Source organism: Grampus griseus, assembly GCF_964374135.1.
Source record: "Grampus griseus genome assembly, chromosome: 1".
NCBI lineage: Eukaryota > Metazoa > Chordata > Mammalia > Artiodactyla > Delphinidae > Grampus > Grampus griseus.
This window is the reverse complement of record NC_139017.1, coordinates 164,312,871-164,338,859: the sequence shown is the minus strand read 5'-3', so window position 1 is coordinate 164,338,859 and position 25,989 is coordinate 164,312,871. Positions and strand designations below refer to the sequence as shown.

The window sequence follows — 25,989 nt, the reverse complement described above, 5'->3', positions numbered from 1 at the left end:
CACAGGCACCAGTGACAAAGCATTAGGCCCCAAACCAAACACTTTCTAGAAATAATTTGAAAACACAATGGGGAAACCTGGCTGTACTCTTGATTCTGTCGCTCCCCTGCTGTGTGATTTTGGGCAACTTACCTCTGCTTCCTGGGCCTCAGTTTCCTGTTTGTAAACGGGGAGATCCCCTAAGAGACCCTCTAAGATCTCTCCTCTCTTTTTATAAATATTAATGGAGGGCCCATTGCGTGCCCGGGATAGAGTGCTGGGCTCCAGGGATCCAGCCGTAAACCAGTCTGATGCCGGAAACTGCAGGATTCTACAGGGCGGAGTTTTTGACATTTGCTAGCCGGCAAACCTCCTGGTGTAACATTCTGTGATTGTCTAGACCCCAACCTCCCCGCAAAGCCTTCCATCAAATTAGCACAATCCCACTTAATTAAGACCCGTGTGCAGCAGCGGCGGCGGCAGCGGGCTCTGAGGCAGCGGTTGGGCTCGCCGCGAGTGAACGGGGTCGAGTCAGTGCATTCGCGCGAGCTGGAATCGAAGCCTCTTAAAATGGCAGATGATTTGGACTTCGAGACAGGAGATGCAGGGGCCTCAGCCACCTTCCCAATGCAGCGCTCAGCTTTACGTAAGAATGTCTTTGTGGTGCCCAAAGGCCGGCCATGTAAGATTGTGGAGATGTCAGCCTCCAAGACGGGCCAGCACGGCCATGCCAAGGTCCATCTGGTTGGTCTTGACATCTTTACTGGGAAGAAATATGACGATATCTGCCCATCAACTCATAATATGGATGTCCCCAGCATCAAAAGGAACGATTTCCAGCTGATTGCATCCAGGATGGGTATCTATCACTGCTCCAAGACAGCGGGGAGGTGCGAGAGGACCCCCGTCTGCCTGAGGGAGATCCTGGCAAGGAGATTGAGCAGAAGTACGACGGTGGAGAAGAGATACTGATCACGGTGCTGTCTGCCACGACAGAGGACGCAGCTGCTGCAGTCAAGGCCATGGCCAAATAACTGGCTCCCAGGGTGGCTGTGGTGGCAGCAGTGATCCTCCAGCCTGCAGAGGCCCCCTCCCCGAGCCTGGCCCAGCTCTGGCCCGGCCCTTGGCTGGACTCCTCCCACACAATTTATTTGACATTTTATTTTGGTTTCCCCTACACCCTCAGTCTGCCGGGGAGCCCCTGCCCTTCACCCTGCTCCCTTGGCCAGGAGTGAGTGAACCACGGCCTTGGTGAAGCTGCCCCTCCTCTTCTCCCCTCGCACTACAGCCCTGGTGGGGGAGACCAGGCGGGTGCTGCTTGTGGTTTAGGTTTGTTTTGTTTTGTTTTGTTTTTTAATTCAATCTGGAATCAGAAAGCTGTGGATTCTGTGCCCTTCCCCCACTCATCCCTGGTCTGGTCCCTTATTCCCCAATAGCCCTTTTTCCCAAGCACCACCCCCACAGACTGGGGACCAGCCCCCTCCCCTGCCTACGTCTCTCCCCAAATCCCTTTAGATGGGAAGGGAAGAGGAGGAGAGGGTAGGGGACCTGCCCCCCTCCTCAGGCATCTGGGAGGGCCCTGCCCCCATGGGCTTCACCCTTTCCTGTGGGCTCTCTCCCCGACACATTTGTTAAAAATCAAACCTGAATAAAACTACAAGTTTAATATGAAAAAAAAAAAAGAGAAGTCTCACTTTCTCTTCCTGTTTCCCGTCATGGCGCAGGATCAAGGGGAGAAGGAGAACCCCATGCGGGAACTTCGCATCCGCAAGCTCTGCCTCAACATCTGCGTGGGGGAGAGTGGAGACAGGCTGACCCGGGCAGCCAAGGTGCTGGAGCAGCTCACAGGCCAGACCCCTGTGTTCTCCGAAGCTAGATACACCATCAGATCCTTTGGCATCAGAAGAAATGAAAAAATTGCCGTCCATTGCGCAGTCCGTGGGGCCAAGGCAGAAGAAATCCTGGAGAACGGTCCGAAGGTGCGAGAGTATGAGTTAAGAAAAAATAACTTCTCAGACACTGGGAACTTTGGATTTGGGATCCAAGAACACATCGATCTGGGGATCAAATATGACCCAAGCGTTGGTATCTACGGCCTGGACTTCTGTGTGGTGCTGGGTAGGCCAGGTTTCAGCATCGTAGACAAGAAGCACAGGACAGGCTGCATTGGGGCCAAACACAGAATCAGCAAAGAGGAGGCCATGCGCTGGTTCCAGCAGAAGTATGATGGGATCATCCTTCCTGGCAAATAAATTCCCGTTTCTATCCAAAAGGCTCATAAAAAGTTTTCAGTGAAATGTAAAAAAAAAAAAAAAAAAGTTGCAGTGGTTAAGAATCCGCCTGCCAATGCAGGGGACACGGGTTCGAGCCCTGGCCTGGGAAGATCCCACACGCCGCAGAGCAACTAAGCCCGTGCGCCACAACTACTGAGCCTGCGTTCTAGAGCCCATGAGCCACAACGACTGAGCCCGTGTGCTGCAACTACTGAAGCCCACGTGCCTAGAGCCTGTGCTCCGCAACAAAGAGAAGACACCGCAATGAGAAGCCCGCGCACCGCAGGGAAGAGTAGCCCCTGCTCACTGCAACTACAGAAAGCCCGCGCACAGCAACGAAGACCCAGTGCAGCCAAAAAAGAAAAGGCTATAAATATTATAAATTAAAAAAAAAAAAAGACACCTACACAAACCCCCTGCAGCTCACACCCGGCCTGGTTTATTTGTAAGGCCCCTTCTCCCCTTCTGCCCTGGCAGAAGTCTGACCTGGGAGACGTGGCCTTGGTGCGCTGAGCGCCTGGGGGTGGGGGTGGGTGTGCCAGAATTGGAATCTCAAGAAGGACTCAGGCCAGGAGAAGCGCGAGGACACTGCGATGAGGCGCCGCCCAGCCAGCGTCCCGAGCCTGGCGCCCCCAGGACGGCCCCCGAGGCAGGGACCGTGGGGGCAAGTCGGCCCCTCCCCGGGATCACCTGCACGGGGCGGGGCGGAGCCGGGGGCGGGATCCCGGACGGCCGGAGCCGGGGCTGCTGTGGTGGCACCGGCGGGAGGCGGAGCGGGCGGCGGCCGGAGCGCAGGGCTCCCCCGAGCAGGTAGGAGGCGCGGGACGCCGGGGACGCCGGGTCTGCGGGGGGCACGGGCGGCCCGGCTCAGGCTCAGCGGCTCGCTGTCCACCTGCCGCGCTCCGCGGAGGGGTGACGGGAGAGGGAGAGTGAGGAGTTCCCAGTCCCACCCCCACCTGCGTTGGAAGGGGTGCCTGGGGTCTGCGCGCGAGGGCGGTGGGCGGTGGCCGGGGTGGAGGGAGGGATATTGGTCACCTTTTGCGGGTTTTGGAAATGGGGATGGGGCATGCGTACAGGTGCCCGGAGTGCCGAGCAAGCTCGGCCCTCGCGGAGAAGTGCCCCGAGCGCCAGCCTGCGTTTGGGGGGTTGATATTACGGACATCCAGCAGGCAGGTCGTTTCCTTGTCCCACCCCTCTCACCAAGCCTCCGTCTAAGGGTCCGAGACTCCCCGGAAGAAAAGGGAGCGGACTCGGCCAGCCAGGAGGTAAAGGGATTTTGAACCACTCAGGACCTGTGTTGGCTTCATCTGTGAAATGGGCGTCTGGATGGGTGAGCCCTGTGCGGAGACCCCTCCAGGAGGAAGATCTGCGATGAAAACCCACAGCAGGGGGAGAAAACCAGTGTTCTAGCTCAGATCAGCAAACTCAGCAGCTCCCGGGTGGCTCACTGGACTAGCTGCTCCAGAGGAAAGAGGTGGGGACACGTTCTGTGGGCTGGATATCTGGCAGGAGGAGGACATGGGTGTGTCAAATACTAGAGCAGGCTTAGAGGGACCAAGGAAGCCGTCTAGTCTGGGACGAGGATCTGGAGGGGTGCCTGGAGGAGGTGGGATTGAGTAGGGGTGGGAAAGAAAGCATAGTGCTGGTGCTTTAGAATCAGTCAACCTGGGCATTGGAATCTCTGCCTTGCCCCTTAGGTGGCCAATAACTTAGTCTTGGGCAGGACCCTGCATTTCTCTACAGTTCCCTTTGCTCCGTAAGTGAAACAATTTCTTTGACAGAGTGTCGGGTAGTCCATATAAAGTGCTTAGTGCAAGGTCTGTATATTATAGGCACTCCGTAAATATAAGCTGTTAATTTCCACTAGACTGTAGCTTCTTTTTTTTAATACATAAATTTATTTATTTATTCATTTATTTAATTTTTGGCTGTACTGGGTCTTCGTTGCTGCACGCCGGTTTTCTCTAGTTGCTGAGAGTGGGGGCTACTCTTTGTTGCCATGGCTTCTCTGTTGCGGAGCACGGGCTCTAGGTGCGTGGGCTTCAGTAGTTGTGGCACGTGGGCTCAGTAGCTGTGGTGCGTGGGCTTAGTTGCTCCGCGGCATGTGGGATCTTCCCGGACCAGGGCTTGAACCTGTGTCCCCTGCATTGGCAGGCGGATTCTTAACCACTGCGCCACCAGGGAAGCCCTAGGCTGTAGCTTCTTGGGGGCAGGGGCCATGTCTATTTGGTTCACCATTATATGGTGCCTGGCATATAGTAGGTCTCACTACATATTGGTTGAATGAATGAACAATGAATGAGTATGTAGTACAAAGTTGGCATGTGGTAAGTAGTCAATAAATAGCAGTGAATTTAGAGATGATCAGATCCTAACAGATGGGATGATGTAGGAGACGGTTGTTTAGGTGGATGGAGCAGTGTAACAGATTAAGATAAGCCCAGAGTAACAGATTTGGGGCACCCCTTCTTATGGGGGGCAGGGGAGTCATATGATAAGCTCATCCAGAGCACAGAGGTAGGGAGGGCACACAAAATCCTGGAATCCTGAGTCCCAGCAGCCACATGGGCGCAGATGAAGGGGCTGGGACTCTAGGCAGGTCAAATACCTTTCTCACATCCTCTAAGTGTCCACCTCCAAATTACAGCGGTAAGGGGCGGCGGGGAAGACACAGCAAAGGACTGTGGGTACCTGATGGGAACAGAAGATGAAAAGGGAAAGGGACTCCCGTGGCCCCTTCATGGGGGTGGGACATTCCTCACCTTGTCCTGCTGTCTCCTGGCTGGTGGTGAGGTAGCTGAAGGGGGCAGTGTGGTACCAGGCGGGCCAACTACTGTGTGTGTGCTGAGCCAGGCTCACAGTGAGTTGGGCTAGGGGAACGTGTTGGGTCTCTGGGGGAATCTGCTGCAGTGGATTCAAAGCTTATCCCCGTGGCCGGTTCGCACACCCGTTATCACCCCTGTGGACAGTGGCCACTGATGCCTCGGGCTGGGAGGGAGCTATGTCCTTGAGGTGGAGCCACTCTTAGCAAAGTTAGGGACCTTCAGCCTGTCTGACATCCTGGCAGGCAGCCTCATTGGGGTTCCATCTCCCTGTGGTGACTAGGAGTCCGTGAGAAGCAAAGATCTGAAGTGGAGGTGAGAGATTTGGGGGAACACATCAAGAGGAGATGGGAGGCACTGTATTCCTCAAAAGAGCCGAGTTCAAAGCTTCTCCTTTTAGCACTTTCCATAACTGCTCCTAATCATTTAATGTCTGTGTTTCCCACCGACTGTAAACTCTATGGGAACAGGGAGCAAGCCTGCCTCCTTCCTTGCTGCATCCCCACCTACGACAGTGTCCGGCACGTGGTGGGCACTCAGTGAATGTCTGTGGGATGCACAAACCTGGGCTGAGGACTGGGGCTCTTGGCGCTGAGAGAGGAGAGCACCCCCTGACAGAACTGATGTAAGCACCACAAGTTCTTTTTCCCCTGTCTGATCCCTACCCCACAGCTTGAAGGGTACGTCTCCCCCTGTCACAGGTTCTGTGCCTCCACCCTCTCTCCTGCCACCATCTGCGTCTTTTCCCAGGGAAGAATCCACTGCTAGTAGACATTTACACCTCAGGGGTAGGCCTAGGCACTTTGCTGCTGCTCCCAGCCCTACTGCCCTTGACAGTCAGACCCCCGGAGACCCCCGGGGCTTTGAGAGGAGGAAGGCAACATCCAGGCTGATCCCCATCCCATTGCTCCTGGGGCTCAGGGTCACAGAAGGTAGGAGCTACAGAGACCCTTAAAGGTAACAGAGGGCTCCCTCCATTTAAAGGTGAGAAGACGGGTCCGGAGAGGATGAGATACACTCGGTCAATGGAGGGTTAGGGGAGACCTCAAGTCTCCTAGTCCAAGTGCTTTGTCACTACAGTGGGCTTTGAGAGTCTCTGAGAATTGTAAATCCTGCAACATTTCTCCTTACTTTCCAATCTTCCAATAAAATGGAATGGAAGATGAAAAAAAGAATGGTAAAGTGGATTTAAGTTGCCCAATAAACCCTTTTAATTAAAAAAACAACAACAAAAAACCTCATATGATGAAAATAGACCCCAAATTATGTATGTTCACTTTACTTTTTAAAAGATGTATGTTTGATATTGGAGAAAAATAATCTAAAATAGGAACCTCTCTGAACTAGGCTAAGTATTGCTGGCCAGCAGTGCCTGTGTTAAGATGCCCCCTGCACGCTGCCATGCGAGCGCCTCTGAAGGCAGCCCAGGAGCAGCGGCGTGTTTGTTTCTCCTGGACAACCTCCAAGCGCCGAGCGCACCGCCCTGTTGGGCTCCCCATCTCCATCCATCTGGCCTCCTGATGCAGTCATTGACATCTGGGCTTCTGGCATCCCGCACTTTGCTTTGGGATCTGGTAGGGTGGATCCCTCTTTGCCTTCTTTCAGAGGAATTCCTTATCAGGAGGAAAGATCCTCGGTGGGCAGGAGGGGGCAGGAAGACGGGAAGGGGACTGTGCCAAGGCAGGAGCCTGCCAGCAGGTCTCTGGATTCCTGAGCAGGGCTGGGTGTAGGTAAGAGTTGAGGGGGCAGGGCCAGTGGCAGCTGGGCTGGAACCTATCATGTGGTTTGAAACTCCTGGGGGTGCTGGCTGCAGTTTGGCCTAAGGAAGGAGAAGAGGGTGTGCAAGTCTCTAAGGCAGAGAGGCCCGTTCTTCAGCCAGCTTCCAGGCCTGTTGTGAGGGGCCTCCTGCCTGGGCCAGATACTCCTGAGCTGTTGGGGCCCTCAGTGGGGCTGCCAGATCCTATGGTACGTCCCGGGCAGCTTCAGGAGGTGGAGGGGACGGTCTTAGAAGCTCCTGGCATCTCAAGGAGCCGTGCAGACCCTGGACTGCCAGCACACCTCACTCCATCCAGGGCAGCCTCAGCCAGCAGTGAGGCTGGGGCACAGAGCAGGCACACAGGCCTCTGCTTTTGAGCTGTGGGATCTTGGTCAAGCCCCATCGCCTCTCTGAGCCTCAGTTTCCCAATGTATTAAAGAGGATACTATCCGCAGTCCTCCCTTAATAAATATTAGTTTCCCTTCCCCTTCAGAGAAGCTTGTGTCTTGGGACCTGTCGAGCCAACTTTTAGGGCCGACAAGCCTCAGGATTTTTCAGTTCCTCCAGAATCCATTCATCATTCATTCACTCACTCATTCTCCAAGGCTAACACCTGCCTCTGGCCTGCGCTGGAAATTCAGCTCTTTTTCCTGCTGTTTGGTTTCTGGCAGACTCCGGCACACATGGCCTGGCCTTGAAGCTTCCATCTGTTCCTCCACTGGAGATGATCTCTTTCAGTCTGTCGTGCAAAATAAAAAGCAATTGTGTAACTTGTTCCCCTGCTGCTGTCCCTAATCCCCTAACCCTCCTCCAAGTTCCCTAAGGTTTTAGCCTGCAGGTCTCAGAGGGAAATAAATGGTTAACGACTGCTTGCTGAGAGCCTGTGTTTGCTGGTGCCCACACAGCGCTAAATGCTCCACATGCCTCAGTCCCTTTAACACCCACGGCAGCCCAGGAAGTGAGTAGTAGTATTCCCTCGGTCCCTGCTAAGGTTCAGAGACCACTTGCCGGTGGTCCCAGAGCTTACCAGGGATGCAATTTTGCCTTCGTGGACCCCTTCCTCCCTAAAACATATCAACAGTTATATTAATGACTGCATTGGTGTATTAAAACATTTTCTTCAACCTAAAAGTTCCTGTTTTCTTCTGATTTTGACAGAAATGAGAACATTTTTGTGAGCCCCGGAAAGTATTGTGAGCCCTGGCACTGTCTCCTGGGCCCAGGAGAGATGCAGGCCCTGAGGCTAGGGAGAAACAAGGCTGAGATTCCCGCCCACGCTGCTGTGGAAGTTCTAACCTCCTCCCTGTACTGCCCTTTAGTAATTAAAAAAAAAGAACAAGCAAGAAACTGTAGAAAAGGGACTAGTTATCTGAAATCTTAAGGCCTATGGTGGTATTAATAGTTGTCTCTGGAAAATGTAACTTGGATTTTTTATTCACCTCCCCACCAAACTCCCACCTTCTGCCTCTCTACTTCTTGTTTTTTTTTTTTTTTTTTTTTTTGCGGTACGCGGGCCTCTCACCGTTGCGGCCTCTCCCGTTGCAGAGCACAGGCTCCGGAGGCGCAGGCTCAGCGGCCATGGCTCACGGGCTTAGTTGCTCCGCGGCATGTGGGATCTTCCCAGACTGGGGCACGAACCCGTGTCCCCTGCATCGGCAGGCGGACTCTCAACCACTGCGCCACCAGGGAAGCCCCTCGCTACTTCTTGACCAAAACTTTTCAAAGAGCCAAGACCACTCTGTCCTCTTTTGTGGAAATTCTAGACACCCCGTCTTGGCCTTCTATCCAGTCTCAGACCTAAAGGGTGACTGGTTTGCCCAGAGGACAAAAGGGGATTCGTTTATTTTATGGGAGCAGCTCCAAGTTCCTACCTAATCCCCAGGAACATTATCACTGGTCATAGTAATAATAACAACAGTAATTCATATTTTTGAGGGCTCTCAGTGTGCTGGGTATTTGCTAATCACTGGGCATGAACTGTCTCGTCTCCATTTTACAGATGAGGAAACTGAGACTTAGGAAGACTAAGTGAGGTGCCCAAAAGGAGGTGCCAAGATAGGGACCTTAGTAGGGAACTAAGCTGAGTCTGCTAGACCGTTGTAGTTACCGAGTCCAAGCTCTCTCTGCTCGCTGCACGACAGGCCAATAAATCGGAGACATTGAGGTGAGGAATAACGACTTTATTCAGAAAGCTGGCAGACCGAGAAGATGGCAGACAAATGTCTCCGAAAAACCAACTTATTGGGTTCCGATGCCATTTTCTTTTATAGAACAGAGAGGGGAAGGAGGTGAGGAAGTAAAGTAAAAAGGCCATAAGATTTGCAGATGCCCCTGGAATGGCCAGCCTCGGTGACCAGACGTGTTAATTTCTTCTTTCTTGCAGCCATCCACAGGTGGACAGCGCGGGGATGTTTCCCTGAACAAAGGCACTTTGGTTTAACATTCAGGAAGAGGGGCAGGGTTCCCCAAGGCAGGCCATTATGTATAGACAATATCTTTTTAATGAACAAAAGCAACTGAAAGCAAAGGTTAAAGTAAAAGAAACAGATCCAATCTGTAGTCAGATTCAGCTCTTCCCTGTTTCATTGTCAGAGCATGACCTCCACGAGGGCAGGGTCCCACCGTCTCCCGGTCGCCCAGCACAACTTGAAGTGTGGAAAGACACACTTTCAGTGTGGAATGAATGAATGGTGGACTGACCTCTCCACTGTCCTGCTCTCTAGGACGCTTACCCACTTCCTGTCCCTGCTCCTTGTCTTGGGACAGTCACTACCTCCTGCCTCTGTAGTGCAGAAGTTGGCAGCTACAGCCCTGGGGGGAGTCTGGGGCAGCTCAAAGCCCTGCTGGAATAAGGGACTGATCAAAGCAGGACAAGCTTCAGGCATTCACTCCCCCATCAATGCCCATCCAACCCCACCACCCACCCCAGCCTGTGGCATCCCTGCAGTCTACCTCCTGCCAAGTCTGCTTCTCCCTGGAACTCCAAGGTGAAGCCTGACAGACACACAGGCAGAGTGCCAACAGGAAGGAGGTGGCTGAGGGAGTCTGTGACTCTCTGGCCTGGGGCTCATCTTTTTTCCTCTTAATGCCTTTGGCTCTCCCCCAGGGCACATTACCAGACTAAGAGCAAATACCCCCAGGGGGACATGAATTCACCCACGAAAATAATCAGATGCCCTAGAAGTACAACTACTATACAAGAAAGACAATAAATCAAGCTGCATATGTCATCTAAAGCAGAATGATTGAAGTAGATGGACCAAGATTTTGAAGTAAAGCACGATAATTATGCCTAAAAAGATAAGGGAAGACATTTGTAAAATAACGCAAGGACAAGAAGTCCAGGAGAGAACCAAGGCAAAAGATTAGCTCTGAAAGATATACTCTTGAAAGTAAAGGACACAATAGATGGTATAAATATCAGGTTGGATACAAGTGAACTAACAACTAACTAGTAAAGAGGAAAATCAGATTGAGAACTGTCCCAGGACGCAGGAAAAGACAAAGACAGAACAAATGAAAAAGAAAACCTAAGAGATGGTGGGTAGAAGTAGGTGTCGCTAAAGGAGAGAAAAAGAAAAATGGAGAATAGGGAAGAATTGAAATAATGGAGATGAAATGTTCCAGAATTAAAGGAAAATGAATGAACTCAGATTGAAAGGACTCATGGAGTAGCCAACAGTAGAAATAAAGAAAAATCCACACAAAGATATCATGGTAAAGTCGAGAATATGACGGACAAAGAGGAAGGACAAAGAAATAGCATCTCTTACAAAGGGCCAAGAATCAGATTGACATTATACATCTCAGTAACAGCACTTGATCCAGGAAATCAGAGTAATGTTATTATAAGAATTGAAAGAAAAGAACCCTTTCAATCCAGAATTTTAAAGCCAACCAAATTGTCATTCAAACATGAGGTCATACTAAAAATATTCTTAGGCAAATAAAGCCTTAGAAGGTGGAATACACAGAGACCCACATTGAAAATACTCATGAAGGAAATACCTAAATAATAAAAGAAACAAGTCCAGGACGTGCTGCAAGAGCAATGGGAAGTCAGGGTGTTTAAGTCAGGGGTCAGTGCAAGAAACAGAAGCAGAACTCGGCATTTTTGGTAGGAAGGGATTTTATGCACCTAATTCTTTTAAAATATTGGAAAGGCTGGAGGCTTCCAAAACAATACAGAACTGGCCAGACTGGAGAGCTGTGGCACCTGGCGTAATCAGGAAAGTGAAGGAATCACAAGGGCTGCCGGGAGCTGTTGAATTTAAAGATACACAACCATGGCCATGTGATCCAGGAATCCGGAAGCTGGTATGCTGCAACTACCCAGATTCTGGAACTCAGAGTTTAATGACATTGATCCGTTTCATCTATTTTATTTTGTTACTTTCTGTTGATGGCAAGTGACATTGGTTTTCCATTTTCAGAAATGATAGAACATTTCTGTTTAGAGCACACTTTTAAATGTTTTAAAGGAAAAGTAGGTCCAGGGATCTCACTGCAAAGCCATTGTGATTGGTGCAGACAATTATTATAAGTAGTCAGAGGTGGAAGAGGTGACCTAGGGAGGAGGGGACAGTTGGGTCTCATGACAGAGGAAGGTTTAGATTGGTGTAGTACTGGGAAGATAGTACTGGGAAGATAGCACTGGAGCAAAGGCCAGTGTGCTGATTATCTATCCCTGTGTAACCAACTACTCCAAGACTTAGTGCCTTGATGCTGTCTGTCGCGTGGTCTCGGTCAGATCTTCGCATCTGAAGGCTCAGCTGGCCTGGGCGCCCCCAGTGGCTCACTCACGTGGCTGCCTAGTGACACTTGGCTGTCAGTTTTGAGCACAGCTGGGGCTGTCAGCTAGCACATCTACCTGTGGCCTCTGCACGTGCCTTGGGCTCCTCACAGCATGTCAGCTGGGTTCCAAGAAGGAGGTTTCCAGGAGCAGGCATTCTGAGAGGCAGGAAGCAGAAGCTGCCACTGAAGGTCTATACCTGGAACTTCCGGTGTCACTTCTACCATATTCTAGTGGTCCCAGCAGTCATAGGGCCCACCTAGATTCAAAGGAGTGGAGAAATAGACTCTACCTCTTCAGCGGTGAGCGGTGGGATGGGAAATACTGTGCAGCTAGCTTCCCAGTGCTGGGAAGCATGGGTGAGTTTAGGAGACAGGAAGTCACTCATTCCCTGCCTAGGGCCAGGGAGAAAAGGAGGAGACAGGTGCTGGTGGATAAACCTGGAAAAGTTTCATGGATTACCTTAGTTGATGAGACGAAGAATTAGGGCTGTATTCTGTAGCCAGCCAGAAGCGATTGATGGTATTGGAATGAAGGAGAGACACCGTGCAGAAAGCCAAGGTCTCAGCAATTCTTTCTGCAACGAGTGGGTCCCCAGGGAAGAAGGCTGGTAGCTTCTGTTCCTTTACAGTAGAATATCCCAGCAGCACGATGGAGTGAAAAAACACATTGCCCCCAATCCACTAAGCATTTGTTAGACAGTTATCGTATGCCAGGTGCATGACCAGGCCAGGCATCGTGGAAGTAAGTCTACAATTCATAAACCACTGGACTATCCTGCCAATTCCAGTATTTCTACCTTCATTCTGTAGCTTCTAGATCTCCTCTTGGACTCCTCGTGGACCCAAAATCTTTTGCTAGGACAAGTGTCCTGGGTTTGGACTAAAAAATTATGGTGCAGGTCCAAGTCCAAGCCCCTTAAGCACCCAGAAGAGGGTGTGGCTTACCCCTGGAATCAGCATGGAGCTGAGCGAGGGCCTCTGAGGGTTGGCAGCAGAGCTCAGGGAGCCAGAGCCCAGAGCGTTCAGTGTATGTTCAAAGCCAGCCCATCCTAGGGCATCTGCGAAAGCCCATCTCTTCCACGCAGCCTCTCTGTGTGCATGAATTCACGCCCCATGAAGCTCCTAGAATAGAAGGGAGGACAGACCTGTCTACTAATTACAACACTTTCATATGATAAATGCTGTAAGCAAAGTGCCTATGAGATGCTGTGACGTCTCAGAAGACATCGACCTACTTGAGATTGGCGGGGTTGCTTTGGGCAGGTCTTGGAGAAGGAAAGCAGCGTTTATCAGTGCCCACTATGCATGAGGCACTCACTTTTCTAGAGGCTTGACATGCATTGCTAAATGACTTATGCATGCAAAACCTTCACACGTTTATGCGATAAGGCTAAGTAATTGGCACTTATTAACAATTGTTATCTCATTTGATTGTTGCAACCAGGAAAAAGACAGGAATCACCAAGCCCAGTTTACAGATGAGGAAACAGGCCCAGAGAGGTTAAGTCACAGGCCCAAGGCCACTCAGGCCGGAATTCAAGCCCATGTCTGACTCCAAACCCCACACCTCTGTCCCCCCCCACCATACCACCATTTTGAGGGAAGGGGAGAACTTCCCGGGAGAGGAACAAATCCTGTTGGGGGGCGTTGGGGACTCAGTAGTCCCAAAGAGCCAGGGTTCGTAGTGTGTGGATTCCAAGATGGGATGGGGGAGAAGGCAGGAGAGAGAACTTTGAATGCCAGGCCAGGGTGCAGGGAGAAGGCTGGATTCTCTCCCCAGGGAAGGTCCTGCCACTCCCTAGCTCACACTGTAATCTCTCCTCCCAGATCACTCGTCGCCTGAAGTCCACGTCCTTCAAGTCAGGACTAGGCCTGGAACACGGTCTCCTGACTCCCAGCCCAGAGCTCACTCTTCACCCAGCTTCCTCCTTGTCATGGCCTCCCTTTCAGGCTGTGGTGTTTGCTCAGAACCCGAGCCCGGGGCAGAGAGCAGAGAAATATTTACTTATGTCACCACCAACCCTGCCTCCTGGCGGCCCCAAGGGCTACCTCACAGAGAAGTTCAGTTATATAACCCTGAGTTGACACAGCAAGAAGGAGAAGGAAATAAATTATAATTATTCTTTTTCCTCAGTCTTGGACACACTTTGGATAGCTTGATATTTGCTTCTCTGCTTCCTCGTCTTATTGACCTGGGGTCTCCAGGGACCTTAGTGGTTCTCGATCAGCTGTTGATTTTAGCCTTGATTCTGGTGAGGCTGGGGATTTGCGGAGGTCGTCCTAGAGGCTGGGGAAGGGAGAGAAATGAGATATCAAAGGGCTGCTTTATGCCAAACTCTGCTGGGGCTTTGTATGCATAAAGTCATTTTACTCAAGCAGGAGCCCAATGAAAGTGGTCCCGTTTATTACCTCCCTTTTGCAGAAAAGGAATGGAGGCACAGAGAGGTTAAGTAACTTCCCAAAGGACACTCAGCAGAGCCAGGTCAGAAGCTCTGAGGCTTCTAGTTTTCAAACATCTCACATGGAATCCATGGCATAGGGATCCTGGAGAGAGCAGAACATGCTAGCATCTCCCTGTGGAGGAAGTTCCTCCATAGCTTAATCCCAAAACATCCCTCACATCTCATCTCCTCTCTGGCCTTCCCTGGACACTCAGCTCCACGGTGCTGGGACCCTCACTGTCCCACCCCCATCACCAGTCTCACACTTTCCTTCCTGAAAGTGTTCATACTCACCCCCACCTCCCAGTCTTCACACCCAATGTTCTTCCCAGCTAGAATGTCACTCCTCCCTTCTCCACCTGACAAAATCCCAGCAAAATAATAATAATAATAATGCACCTTCATAGAGCAGGAGCTGTGAAGTGGAGTGGTTAAAAGAATGAACTCTGAGTGTTTTGCATGGTTCCAACTAGTTTCATCACTTTTGCTGGCTGTGTGACCTCAGGCAAGTTAGTTAACCTTTCTGGACTTCAGTTCTTCACCTGTAAGATGGAGATAATGATACCCAGCTTACTTAAAAGAAAGAGATAAAATTATGGGATGAAACGAGTTATAAAAATAAAAATGATATAAATAAAAACTTACTTGTAAAGTTTTTTTTTTTTTTTTTGCGGTACGCAGGCCTCTCACTGCCGTGGCCTCTCCCGTTGTGGAGCACAGGCTCTGGACGCACAGGCCCAGCGGCCATGGCTCACGGGCCCGGCCGCTCCGTGGCATGTGGGATCCGGACTCCCAACCACTGCCACCAGGGAAGCCCCACTTGTAAAGTTTTTAGAAACGTGCTTGGCACCTAATAAGAGCTCCTCAAATGCTTATTCTTATCATCAAGGTTTCAAATGTGAAGCAGACTCTGAAGTCGGATCCCTTGAGTTCACATCCCATCCCAGTTGGTGACCTTAGACAAGTTAGTTAACCTCTCTGGGCCTCAGTGTCCTCTATAAAAAATTTAAACTGCAGTGTGCTTTCCACTTAGGGAGGATGAGACAATCAGATAGACATAAAGCAGTCAGAGGGCTTGGCACTTAGAGACAGGTAAATATAATCTACTATTATATTACTGGGGTTCAGACCCAGATCACTGACCCCTGAGCACAGGGTTTAATGACCACATGGTGCCACTCAAATTTTGCCTCTCCAGGCAGCACGCCCTCTTCCCCGGCCCCCTGCTCAGCACCCTCTCCCACTCCGAGCTCCGTAGCACTCACGGCCTGTCTTGTCTCTTAATGTCATGTCTGCATTACCAGCGGCCACATGTGGTGGGAAAGCACAAGACCCATGCCCTGTGCTTGGTCCTTGTTCGATGAGGCAGTTCAGTCAGATGCTATTAACCCCCGACTGCTCATTCACTTAGCGGGGGTTGATTTCATTTGACAACTATGTGTTCATACTTGCAATGTGCCAAGCAGTATTTGAGGAACTAGGGATTCAAAGGGTGAATAAAAACTGACACATTGGGCTTCCCTGGTGGCGCGGTGGTTGAGAGTCCGCCTGCCGATGCCGGGGACACGGGTTCGTGCCCCGGTCTGGGAAGATCCCACATGCCGTGGAGCGGCTGGGCCCGTGAGCCTTGGCCACCGAGCCTGCGTGTCCAGAGCCTGTCTGTGCTCCGCGACGGGAGAGGCCACAACAGTGAGAGGCCCGCGTACCACAAAAAAAAAACCAAAAAAACTGACACATCCCCTACACTCATGGGGCTCAGAGTCTGATATGGGACACAACCATTCATCAAATGGAAGGTGATAACTACAACCTGTGGTGACAGAGGGACACAGGGCTGTGAGAGTGCACAGCATGGGAATTTGAAGTGATGCTTGGGTTAAAGTATCAGAAGTGTCAATAAATGAGAAAAGAGTGCTCTGGCATATGCAAAGGCCCTGTGGCAGCGATGGGACAGAGTGACAGAGGGCAGAGCTCAGACAGGGAGGAGACTGGAGGGGTCTGAAGGATCCAGATCCTGTACAGGGGACTTGCTGACCATCATAAGTTCTAGTCTGAAGTAGTCTTGAGGTTTTTAAAGATTGCTGGAGCTGCTGTGGAGAAGGGTTGCAGTGGCCCAGAGTAGAGGCAGCCTTGACCTGTTAGGAAGCTATTGCAGCATCCAGGTGAGAGAAGACAGAAGCCTGGACCTGAACAAGGATGGGGAGGATAAGAGAGGTTAGTAAGAAAATGTATAAGACGTGAAGGTAAATCTGAAAGGGCTTGATGATGGGGGTGGAGGAATGGTGACAGGCGGTGACTTTAGGTTTCCGGCCTCAGAGGCTATGTGAGTGGCAGTGACATTTCCTGCAATGGGGAACCCTGGAAGAGACCAGATTCTGTGAAGTGCTGGGGCATGACAAAGCCCAAGACACTGCCTGGGCCCTCAAGAGGGGGAATGCAGACATATAATAACAACGACGATGGTGATAACAGTAGCTAATTGAGTGCAGGATTTGAACCGAGCAGTCTGGCTCCAGAGCCTCTGTTGTAACTCCCTCTACTCTACAGCCATCATGCCATCATCTTTATTTTCTAAGTGCCTACTAGGTGCTAAGAACTGTGCTAGGCCCTGGGATGTCAGCTCTGAACAAGAAAGACAGTAGCCCTGCCTGGCCGAGCTCCCTGCTGGCTCAAGGCGCAGCAGCCCACAGAGGCAAATGCTGGCACGCTGACCTCCCAGCGGCCTCCCACCCTGCTCTCACAGAGCTCAGGATCTGGGGGTTAGATGGGTCACAAACAAGACAGTTTCAGCTGGTGGTTATTCTGTGAAGAAGGTTAAAGAGGGTAAGTGAGACAATTCCTGGGGTTGGGGGGAAAGGGATAATCTTAGAGTGGTGACATTTAAACTGACATGATAGTAAAATTGCATAATCACACAGTTAATAGTTCAGAACCCCAGCAGGGAGTAGGGGTGGGAGTGAACAAACTGTATGAGGTAGATTTTTTTTTAATTGAAACGTTTGACATAAGTGCTTGAAGTGTTTGATGGTTTGGGTTTTGAAGTATAAATAGGAGTTCACCAGGCAGACTGGGTTAGGAAGTCATTCTAGAGAGAAGCATGAATATGAGCAGAGGCAAGTAATGCTATGTGATGTGTGTGTGTAGAACACAAGCTCTTTGGTATCTCTAAAGTATAGTTCATAAGCTCCATGTGGGCTCAGGCCTATATTGTTTCCTTTTTGTCTCCAGTGTTTAGCATGTAGCTTATGATTAATGAATTTTTACTGAATGAATAAATGCATGAAGAAATGAACAAATGAATGAGCTAGTGTTGATAGGAGAGGCAGCAAAGAGAGAAGGACATAGTATAAATCAGTGTTGTTCAATATAAATGAGCCACATATGTAATTTTAAATGTTCTAGGAGCCACGTTAAAAAAGTAAATAGAAACATTACATTTTGATAATATATTTTATTTAACCTTGTATATCCCAATATTATCAAACATCTAATCAATATTTAAAAACTACTGAGGTATTTCACACTCTTTCATTTTGTGCTACGTCTCTGAGTTCCCGCAGGTATGTTACACATACAGCACATCTCAGTTCAGACCAGCCACATTTCAAGGACTCCATAGCCGCGTGTGGCTACCATATTGGCGAGCACAGGTCTAAGTGCTGCTGGGCGGTAACAGGCCTGCTGAGGGGTTTGGACTTCATTCGCCTTAGCTGGTGAGAGACCACTGAAGGTCTAGGCAGAGGTCAGCACGGTCAGATTTGTTGCTAGACAGCTCTCTGGGGTAGCTAGCTGTGCAGCCGATAGGCTTTGAGACAGAGAGTCCCTTTCCATCCTGTCCACTCTGGCATGGAAAGGTCACACTCAGGGCACACTCCACTCCGCCTGGCTGTGGTGTGACTGGTGTGGAGACGGGCACCCTGTCCCCAACTAAGAATCTCCCTCCTTTGGCGAACGTCAGAGCCCGAGGTCCCCGGCCCGCGAGCAGCTACATCCTGCTCTGCGACTCTGAGCTTCTCTTTCCCGAGGCAGGCAGCACTCCCTGAACAGCACGGCATCTGCTGTGGTTTGTAGCTAAGCAGACATGGCTCTGGGCAGTTTGGAGAGAAAATGAAGTACCTATTAGCGTGTTTTGCAGTAGCCCCGCCTGGCCAAGCGCCTTGCCGGCTCAGGACACACTGGCCTGTGGAGGCAAATGCTGGCAGGCTGGCCCCCGCCCTTGCCCCTGCACAGCCCACCACCCCCCGGGGTACCCAGGTGCCCCTGGCGTGCTCAGTCCCTGGCACACCCACTCCCTTCCCCACAATGCTCTGCCGCTCACTTTCGTATTTCCTTGGACCCCGGACTCACACTTGCCCTGCATGTTCCGCACACCCTCAAAGCCTGCTTCATGTTCCCTCTGACTCTTCAAGGAGGCCGGGCTGGGTGCTGGGAGGCCCCTGGTTTGGGAAGCAGAAGACTGGGTCCCAAGCCTGCTCTGGTAGCTCTGTGAGTGGGTGAGTTACTCGGCCTCTCTGAGCCTCAGTTTCCTTGGGTGTAAAGCGGAATGGGTGTGACGTGGGGTAAATGAGATTATGAACGTGAAGCCCCTAGCACAGTGCTAGACACAGAGGAGGTCCCAAAAGGGAGTGGTGGTGACTATGAGTGGTAAGTGCCCATCGCCCCCCACCCCAGTTCCTTGAGAGCCAGGCCGGCTTACACACCCAGGGCCCCTGGATTCTCCCTGCCTCCACACCTGCCATGCTGCTGGGGCCCGTCATCCTCGTGTGACAGGGCTCGGACTGCATTGACATTGGAAGATTTGGCAAAACTGGAGGACCGTGGGCTCAGCTCTGGGCTGGGAGGCATCAGTGATCCACGGGAGATTCTTCAGAGACGGCATTGGGGTCTCTGCCCAGGACAGGTCAGCACTTGAGAAGACCCTGACCCAACATCAGGCCGACTTCTCCGCCAGGCACAGCAGACACAAGGCCCACAAGACGTTCAAGGGCCCCTGAAATGTTTTCATTTCTTTTAAAATCGGCGGGGGGTGGGGGGATCCCATTTTAGGGCAGAAGAAAATGTTTCCATTTTTTTCTCACATCAGAAAAAATAAACTGTTTAGAGCCCATGAAACTTTATTACGGTGAAAGCAGCCCTGCGGCCACACTGCAGCCCTGACCAATTCTTCATTCATTCAAATGCATTTTTGGGGCAGGGTACGTCCCATCTGTTCTTTTTTGTTCCTTATGATCTTGTCTGGCTGCACACCCATCTTTTTTTCCCTGAGATGAGGAAGATGAGGCTCATGGAGAGTAAATAAACTGCCTATAACTTAGAGGTGACAGAGGTGCGATTTGAACCCAGGTCCACCTGAGTCCAAACTTATTTCTTCCCTAGACCATGCTATTTGCAGGTTCATCATCTGATTTGATTTACAGCATAAGGACAGGATAACCAGCTTTTTTTTTTGCCTCACTGCACGGCTTATGGGATTTTAGTTCCCTGACCAGAGATTGAACCCGTACCCTCGGCAGTGAAAGCATGGCGTCCTAACCACTGGACCGCCAGGGAATTCCCAGCCCCATTTTAAAGCTGAGGAGACTGAGGCCTGGAGGAGAAGGGAGCATCTTGTTCACGGGTCCCTTCCTCCTAGTCAGTGAGGGTGGGGAACCAGCCCCTCCTTCTGAACCCTCCCTACTGCCTCTGCCCTGTCCAAAGCCCTTCCTGTGCCCCACACACACTGTCCCCACCCTCTGCCCTCCCTGTGGCCACGCCCCGGGCGGCCACCCTGCACACGTGTCTCCCCTGCCCTTCTTTCCCACCTTCCTCCTTTTGGCCGGGTTCCCAGCCCTTAGAGGGGCTGCTCAGGTCTGCACAGTTTCCACATCCCGCCTCCTAGCAAAGCTGGGGGCCGGCGCTGCCACCTGAGAGGGAGGGAGGAGAGAGAGCGCGAAGGTTTAGATGAAACCGTGGGTCTCCCAGACAAACGCCCCTCTGTATCTCGGGGCCTGTTGTGACTGGCTGCGGGCCAGCTCTCCCCACGGGCAGCTTGAATGGCCGGGATTGTTCCCCCGCCTCCTGTCCTGTCTGCCGCCCAGCGCCTGCCTTCCAGCGCCTGCCAGGCCCCAGCTCGGCAGGAAAGGGGAGGGCTGTTCCTTCTGGAATGGAAGATGTAGGAGGCAGGCGAGCCTTGGGGAGGGTGAGGGGCCACGTCCTGAACCAAACTGGGAGGCGGGAGAGTCACACAACGGAAGGAGCGTGAGAGGGAGGTCACCGATCCCCGCCGTGCACTTTGCAAGAGAGCAAGCTGAAGTCCAGACAGAACAAGTGACTTGCCCAAGGTCACACGGCAAGCAAGTAACAGAGGTAAGACTCGAACCCTGGGCTCCTAACTTCCAGCCCTGGGTTCTTGCCGCCCCCTACATCAGGCCTCCCTGTCAGGGTTTTGGTGGTGACCCTGCTGAACAGGTGATATAATGAGCTCCATAGCCCGGGACACTGAGACTCAAAGAAAGAACGTCACGTGATAAGCTTACACAGAACTAGGTTCCCTCGAATTCTGTGGTAAAGTGCAGATGCTCCAGACAGAGTTTACATCCTTAACTCATTCATTACGAAGACCTTGAGGTTAACCAAGCCCTTGGAAAAGGCGGAGGGAGAGGCAGAGAATCAAAGCGAGGCCCCTGAAAGGTCAGCGTTAGGGGTAAACTCAGATGATTGGATTTTGTAGGACGGCATTTGCCTGGGTTCTGTAAAAAAAAATAATAAGGAGTTAGCCAGGGGCACTGGGGGTCAGGGCACCTGGTTCCGAGGAGACTTGGTTTTTTCCCTGCACTCCCACCCCCAATTTTTTTTCTTCCAGAGGTTCACAGTGGCCTGTCCGTGGTGTATACAACTCAGGTACATCTCTATGTTCTTGCTTTCATAGGTGGCAACGAGAAGTAACTCAGAAACCTCAGTTGGTGTGTTTTAGAAACTTAGTGCAGTTACCAAGCGGGGTGGTTGAGGGCAAAGCTGAGGGGGAAACGCAGGGCCCGGTGGCACCTCAACGTGCTCACGGGCCAGAGTCCCTTCGGGTTGTCTTTGGTTCTTGCTGTTGTTATTACTGATCTTGTCTTGAATGAATCAGAAAGGAGTTCTGGAAAACGTACCAAATGAACTACCAATGAACCTTCCCGTCTGTGTGCCCTGGGCATCCCCGCCGGCCCTCAGCTTCCCCGTGTGTAAGGAGAAGGTGGTGGACTCAGCAGTTTTCAGACTGGCTTCCACCAAATCCTCTGATCACAGGAGTTGCCTCCTAGGGCCATCGCAGAGGGTGTGTGGACCAGTGAAAGAGAAATTGTCGGGGGAGGAGTAGAAGGGAGCAGCTTAGCTCCTTAAACCTTTTGGAGGAGCTGAATTTTCCATCATAAGTTCATCCCCCAAACTCTCCAACGGAAGCGTAGATCTCCTTTCACTCTGGACAGACACATAGAAAGTCTACCAGTTTCACTTTTTCCTGGCTGGCAGAATCCCCCTGTACCTCCCTCCTCCCCCTAGTTGGACTGGCTACCCCCAGGCTGCTGCGGGGCGCCGTCCTGGGCACTCCTCGATCCCTGGGTCCCTTGAGCTTCTCATGTTCATTCGCTCCTCCACGTTAGTGGGGCACGTCCTCCAGGAGCATCCCAGGAAAAGGTGCATGGGGTGGGGTGGATTTTTTATGAAGCTTCCTATGTCCCCAAATGTAGTTCTTCTACCCTTATTCTCGATATTTAGTTTGGCTTCTGTCCGCTTCTAGGCTGGAGGTTATTTTCCCTCAGAATTTTGGAGAGTTATCTCAGAGCTTCCCTGCTGCTGCTGTCAAATCCACTGCTGTTCTGGTTTCATCTGAGTGTTCATCCTTTTATTGGTATTTGACCTTTTTTGTTGTTGTTGTTATCTATAGATGTGTGTGGGATATTCTCTTTAGGCCCTGTGTGTGGGATATTCTCTTTAGGCCCTGTGTTCTGAAAGGTCATGATGATGAGTCCCACTGTGGGTCTTTTTAATTCATTTTTCTGGGGACTCCGTGAGTCTCCTCATTCTGAAAATTCATATCCTTCATTTCCAGGAAATTTCCAGGTATTCTTTGATAATTTCCTCCCCTTGATTTTTTCTGCTTAATCACTTCTTGAATTCTTATCATTGGAATGTTGGACCTCCTGGAGTAATTTGTTTTTGCCCCTTTTCTCTCCCAATCTTTATTTGTTCCACTTTATGAGACATTTCTTCAACTATCTTCCAATAATTCTATTGAATTTTTAAATTTCTTTTATCATATTTTAAATATCCTAACACTCTTTCTTGTTCTTGGAATATTCTTTTCTTATAGCATTCTGTTCTTGTTTTATTAATGTAGTATCTCATCTCTCTGAGGATGTTGAAGTTTTCTTCTGCCCTTTGAAGGGCCCTTCTGCCCTTCTGTCTCTATTTGCTTTAAACGCCTCCCTCTGTTCATTTGTTTGCTGTCTGTTCATCGTGTTTGAAGCTTGTACCCTCAGAGGTCTGTTGACCCTTAGCTATCTGTTCCTATTTAAGACTAAGCCACTAGAAAACTCGTTGAATAAAAAAAGTTCAGGGGAAGCTCTGGGTGTGGGGGCCGGCTTATCAGCTAGTGGCCTCCCCATTGGCTGATTGGCAGGAACCTGGTCATTTCATTGGAGGATCGTGTGACATCAATCAGTATCTGTCAGTCTGTTCTCTTTAGCTGGTCAGTCTCCCAAGAGCCTCTAATTTCCTGCCTGGAGGTTAAGCCCAGCGGCCCAGGGGGTTAAAGGGGCTAGATGAGCCCCACAATGCAGGGCTTTACCTCACGCCATTTTTCAGCCAGAGATGAACCACCACCTTCCTTTTCCTTAAGTCTCAAAGTCAAATGTGCCTATGAATCACCTGGGAATCTGGCTAAATAAAAGGCACATTCCCATTCGGCAGGTCTGAATGGAGCCTGAGATTCTGCCTTCCGAACAGGGTCGGCCCGCGCTGCTGACCCGAGGACCGCACTTTGGATGGCCAGCGTCTAGAGCCCTGCCGTCCAGCGGGACTTCCCGCAGTGGTGGACACGTGCTAGACCCACACTGATCAATACAGGAGCCACAAACCCCAGTGGATGTTCGCGCTTGAACTGTGGCTAGTGCGACTGAGGCACTGAGCTTTTAATTGTATTTAATTTTCCTTAATTTCATTTAACTTTAGATGGCCAGAGGTTTGAGCCTCGGCCTTTGCCAGGCTGCTAAGTCACACTCAGCCATCAGCTTTTCCAGCGTTCAAACCTTGACTGGCCTCTCTCCAATGTGGTTGTCGTCTCTCCTTTCTCTTTGGCCTTATGGATCCATACGTCTGAATTCCTTTACTGTCATTCATGGGGGGTTTCAGAAGGAAGCAGAGATGAAGACTTGTGTTCCATCTGCTCTTTTGGACCAGAATTCCCTCCTGCATTTTTAATTTTAATTTTATTTTTTAAATAAATTTATTTATTTATTTTTGGGTGTGTTGGGTCTTCGTTTCTGTGCGAGGGCTCTCTCCAGTTGCGGCAAGCGGGGGCTACTCTTCATCGCGGTGCGCGGGCCTCTCACTGTCACGGCCGCTCTTGTTGCGGAGCGCAGGCTTCAGACGCGCAGGCTCAGTAGTTGCGGCTCATGGGCCTAGTTGCTCCGCGGCATGTGGGATCTTCCCAGACCAGGGCTCGAACCCATGTCCCCTGCATTGGCAGGCAGATTCTCAACCACTGCGCCACCAGGGACGCCCCCTCCTGCATTTTTTAAAAGACAAAGATGGATCCCACACTTTGTTTCTCCCAGGATGAAGCAAACCAGAGTTTGTCCTTCTTACCTGTCACCTTCCTCTGGGCCCAGAGAAACCATCTCTGAGTCACTGCAGAGCCTGAGAGCTGCTGGAGGAGGTAGAAGGCTCTGCCTGTCTGGAGGGAGAGCCCTGCTCACCCACTCGGTGTGGTTTCTCTATTCTGTAAAGGGAGGGGTGGGCTCATGGAGGGGCCAGGCAGCCAAAGGACATCCTTGCAAACCAGAGCTGGGCAGGGAGTGGACTTATAAAACTAAAGACATTCTAAGCCCTTGGCAGGGAGGAGATTTGTCTGTTCAGGCAGGACAGGGCAGGGGAGGCAGGAGTGGATTAAGTACAAACCTTGGGGTCTGACAGATTAGAGTCTGAATCCTATATATTAGCTCCCTCAGCAGGGAGGAGATTTGGACAGGAAAAATTGAGAATGGTCACCATTTAATTGTGCGAATAAATCCCACCGATGGGACCAAATCCTGGCAGGCAGGGGCTGGAGTAGGGTGGTCCTTCAGGACAGGATGAACTGTAGATGTATTCGTAGTTAATTTGGAAGTAGGTGCTGAGACATGTGAAATCAGCTCGTGCAGCAGGGATGGAATCAGGCTTGCCCCGTTGCCTCCTAAGCCCACGCCCCACACCCCTACCTAGCTGGCCCAGTGTCTTCAGGACCCCTTCTCTGCTCCTCTTACAGCACCAGTACCTCTCACGTACTACCTCCTGACGTGTGCTCATGACCACCACTCCCTGAACGTGTCTGGTCAACCTCCGCATTCCCCACAGCACCTGGCCTGTGGGATGTGTCTGTTCAGGCAGGGCAGGGGAAGCAGGTGTGCTTTGAATACAAACCTTGGGGTCCAACAGATAAGAGTCTGAATCCTATATATGAGGCAGAGTAATGCCCCCTCAAAGATAGCCACATCCTAATCCCCCAAACCTGGGCCTATGTTACCTTGCGTGGCGAAAGGGACTTTGCAGATATAGTTAAGTTAAGGATTTTGAGATGGGGGATTATCCTGGGTTACCTGAGTGGGTCCAGTGTAATCACAAGGGTCCTTATAGGAGGGAGGCTGGAGAATCAGAGAGAGAGAAAGAGATGTGAGGTTGGGAGCAGAGGTCAGAGAGAGAGATAAGAAGATGCTACAATGGGGACTTCCCTGGTGGTCCAGTGGTAAAGAATCCACCTTCCAATGCAGGGGACGCAGGTTCGATCCCTGGTGGGGGAGCTAAGATCCCACATGCCGTGGGGCAACTAAGCCCGCGCGCCACAACTACTGAGCTCACGCCCCGCAACGAGAGAGCCCACGTGCTGCAAACTACAGAGCCCACATGCCCCGGAGCCCACGCGCCACAGCTAGAGAGAAGCCCATGCGCCTCAACAAAGATCCTGTGTGCCACAACTAAGACCCGATGCAGCCAAAAAAATAATAAAAGAAATAATAATAATAAAAGTTAAAAAAAAAAAAAGAAGAAGAAGATGCTACACTGTTAGCTTGAAGAGGGAGAACGGGGCCACAGGCCAGGGAATGCAGGCGGCCCACAGAAGGTAGAAAAGGCAAGGAGACGGAGTCTTCTCTAGAGCCTTGAATGGAGCATGGCCCTGCCAACGTTTTGAGTTTAGCCCAGTGAGTGTGATTTTAGGCTTTGGACCTCTAAACTATAAGAAAATAAATTTGTGTTATTTTAAGCTGTAATTTGTTACGGCAGCCATAGGAAACGAATGCATCCTATCTCTGCCATACATTAGCACTGGGACCTTGGATGAGTTACTTAACTTTTCTGAGCCTCACGCCTTTTTTATCTGGAAAATAGAGAAAAGGTATGTGAGAAAATATGTATGAAGTACTTAGCATGGTAACTGGCACAGAGTAAGCATTTGCTAAACGGGAGCTGCTGCGTTTGTGGGCATCATAATTGCCGTCATCCTTTCTGTTATTGGTTGCCTACCCACACGTGTTAAGTACAGGCTGGACATTCTCCTGTTTGTCTAGACCTTTATGGAGAGAAAGGATAGGAAGCTGTTATGAGACAGGCCCATAACTCAACTCCAGTAGTTCTCAACCAGGGGCAGCTTTGCCTCCCAGAAGACATTTGGAAATGTCTGGAGACATTCTTGGCTGTTGTAAGTGGGGGAT

The 25,989-nt window shown here is 50.9% G+C and overlaps 2 protein-coding genes and 1 pseudogene across 3 annotated transcripts in view; all 3 read left to right on the top strand.

Moving 5' to 3' along the window:
• The window catches only part of LOC309832950 (large ribosomal subunit protein uL5-like), a 480,093-nt gene extending 477,798 nt beyond the window's left edge, over nucleotides 1-2,295 (top strand). Inside the window, exon 2 of the mRNA XM_082671015.1 lies at nucleotides 1,663-2,295. Coding sequence (XP_082527141.1) covers nucleotides 1,695-2,231 — 537 coding nt within the window. The 5' untranslated portion in view covers nucleotides 1,663-1,694 and the 3' untranslated portion in view covers nucleotides 2,232-2,295. The remainder of the gene's footprint in view (nucleotides 1-1,662) is intronic.
• Nucleotides 325-1,304, top strand: LOC309827114 (eukaryotic translation initiation factor 5A-1-like; annotated as a pseudogene). The gene has a single exon. The product of its transcript is annotated as a eukaryotic translation initiation factor 5A-1-like (transcript).
• A 676-nt stretch (nucleotides 2,296-2,971) lies between the features above and the next one.
• The window catches only part of NCMAP (non-compact myelin associated protein), a gene marked incomplete at its 5' end in the record, with an annotated part of 42,594 nt that continues 19,576 nt past the window's right edge, over nucleotides 2,972-25,989 (top strand). The window contains one exon of the mRNA XM_082662336.1: nucleotides 2,972-3,062. The remainder of the gene's footprint in view (nucleotides 3,063-25,989) is intronic.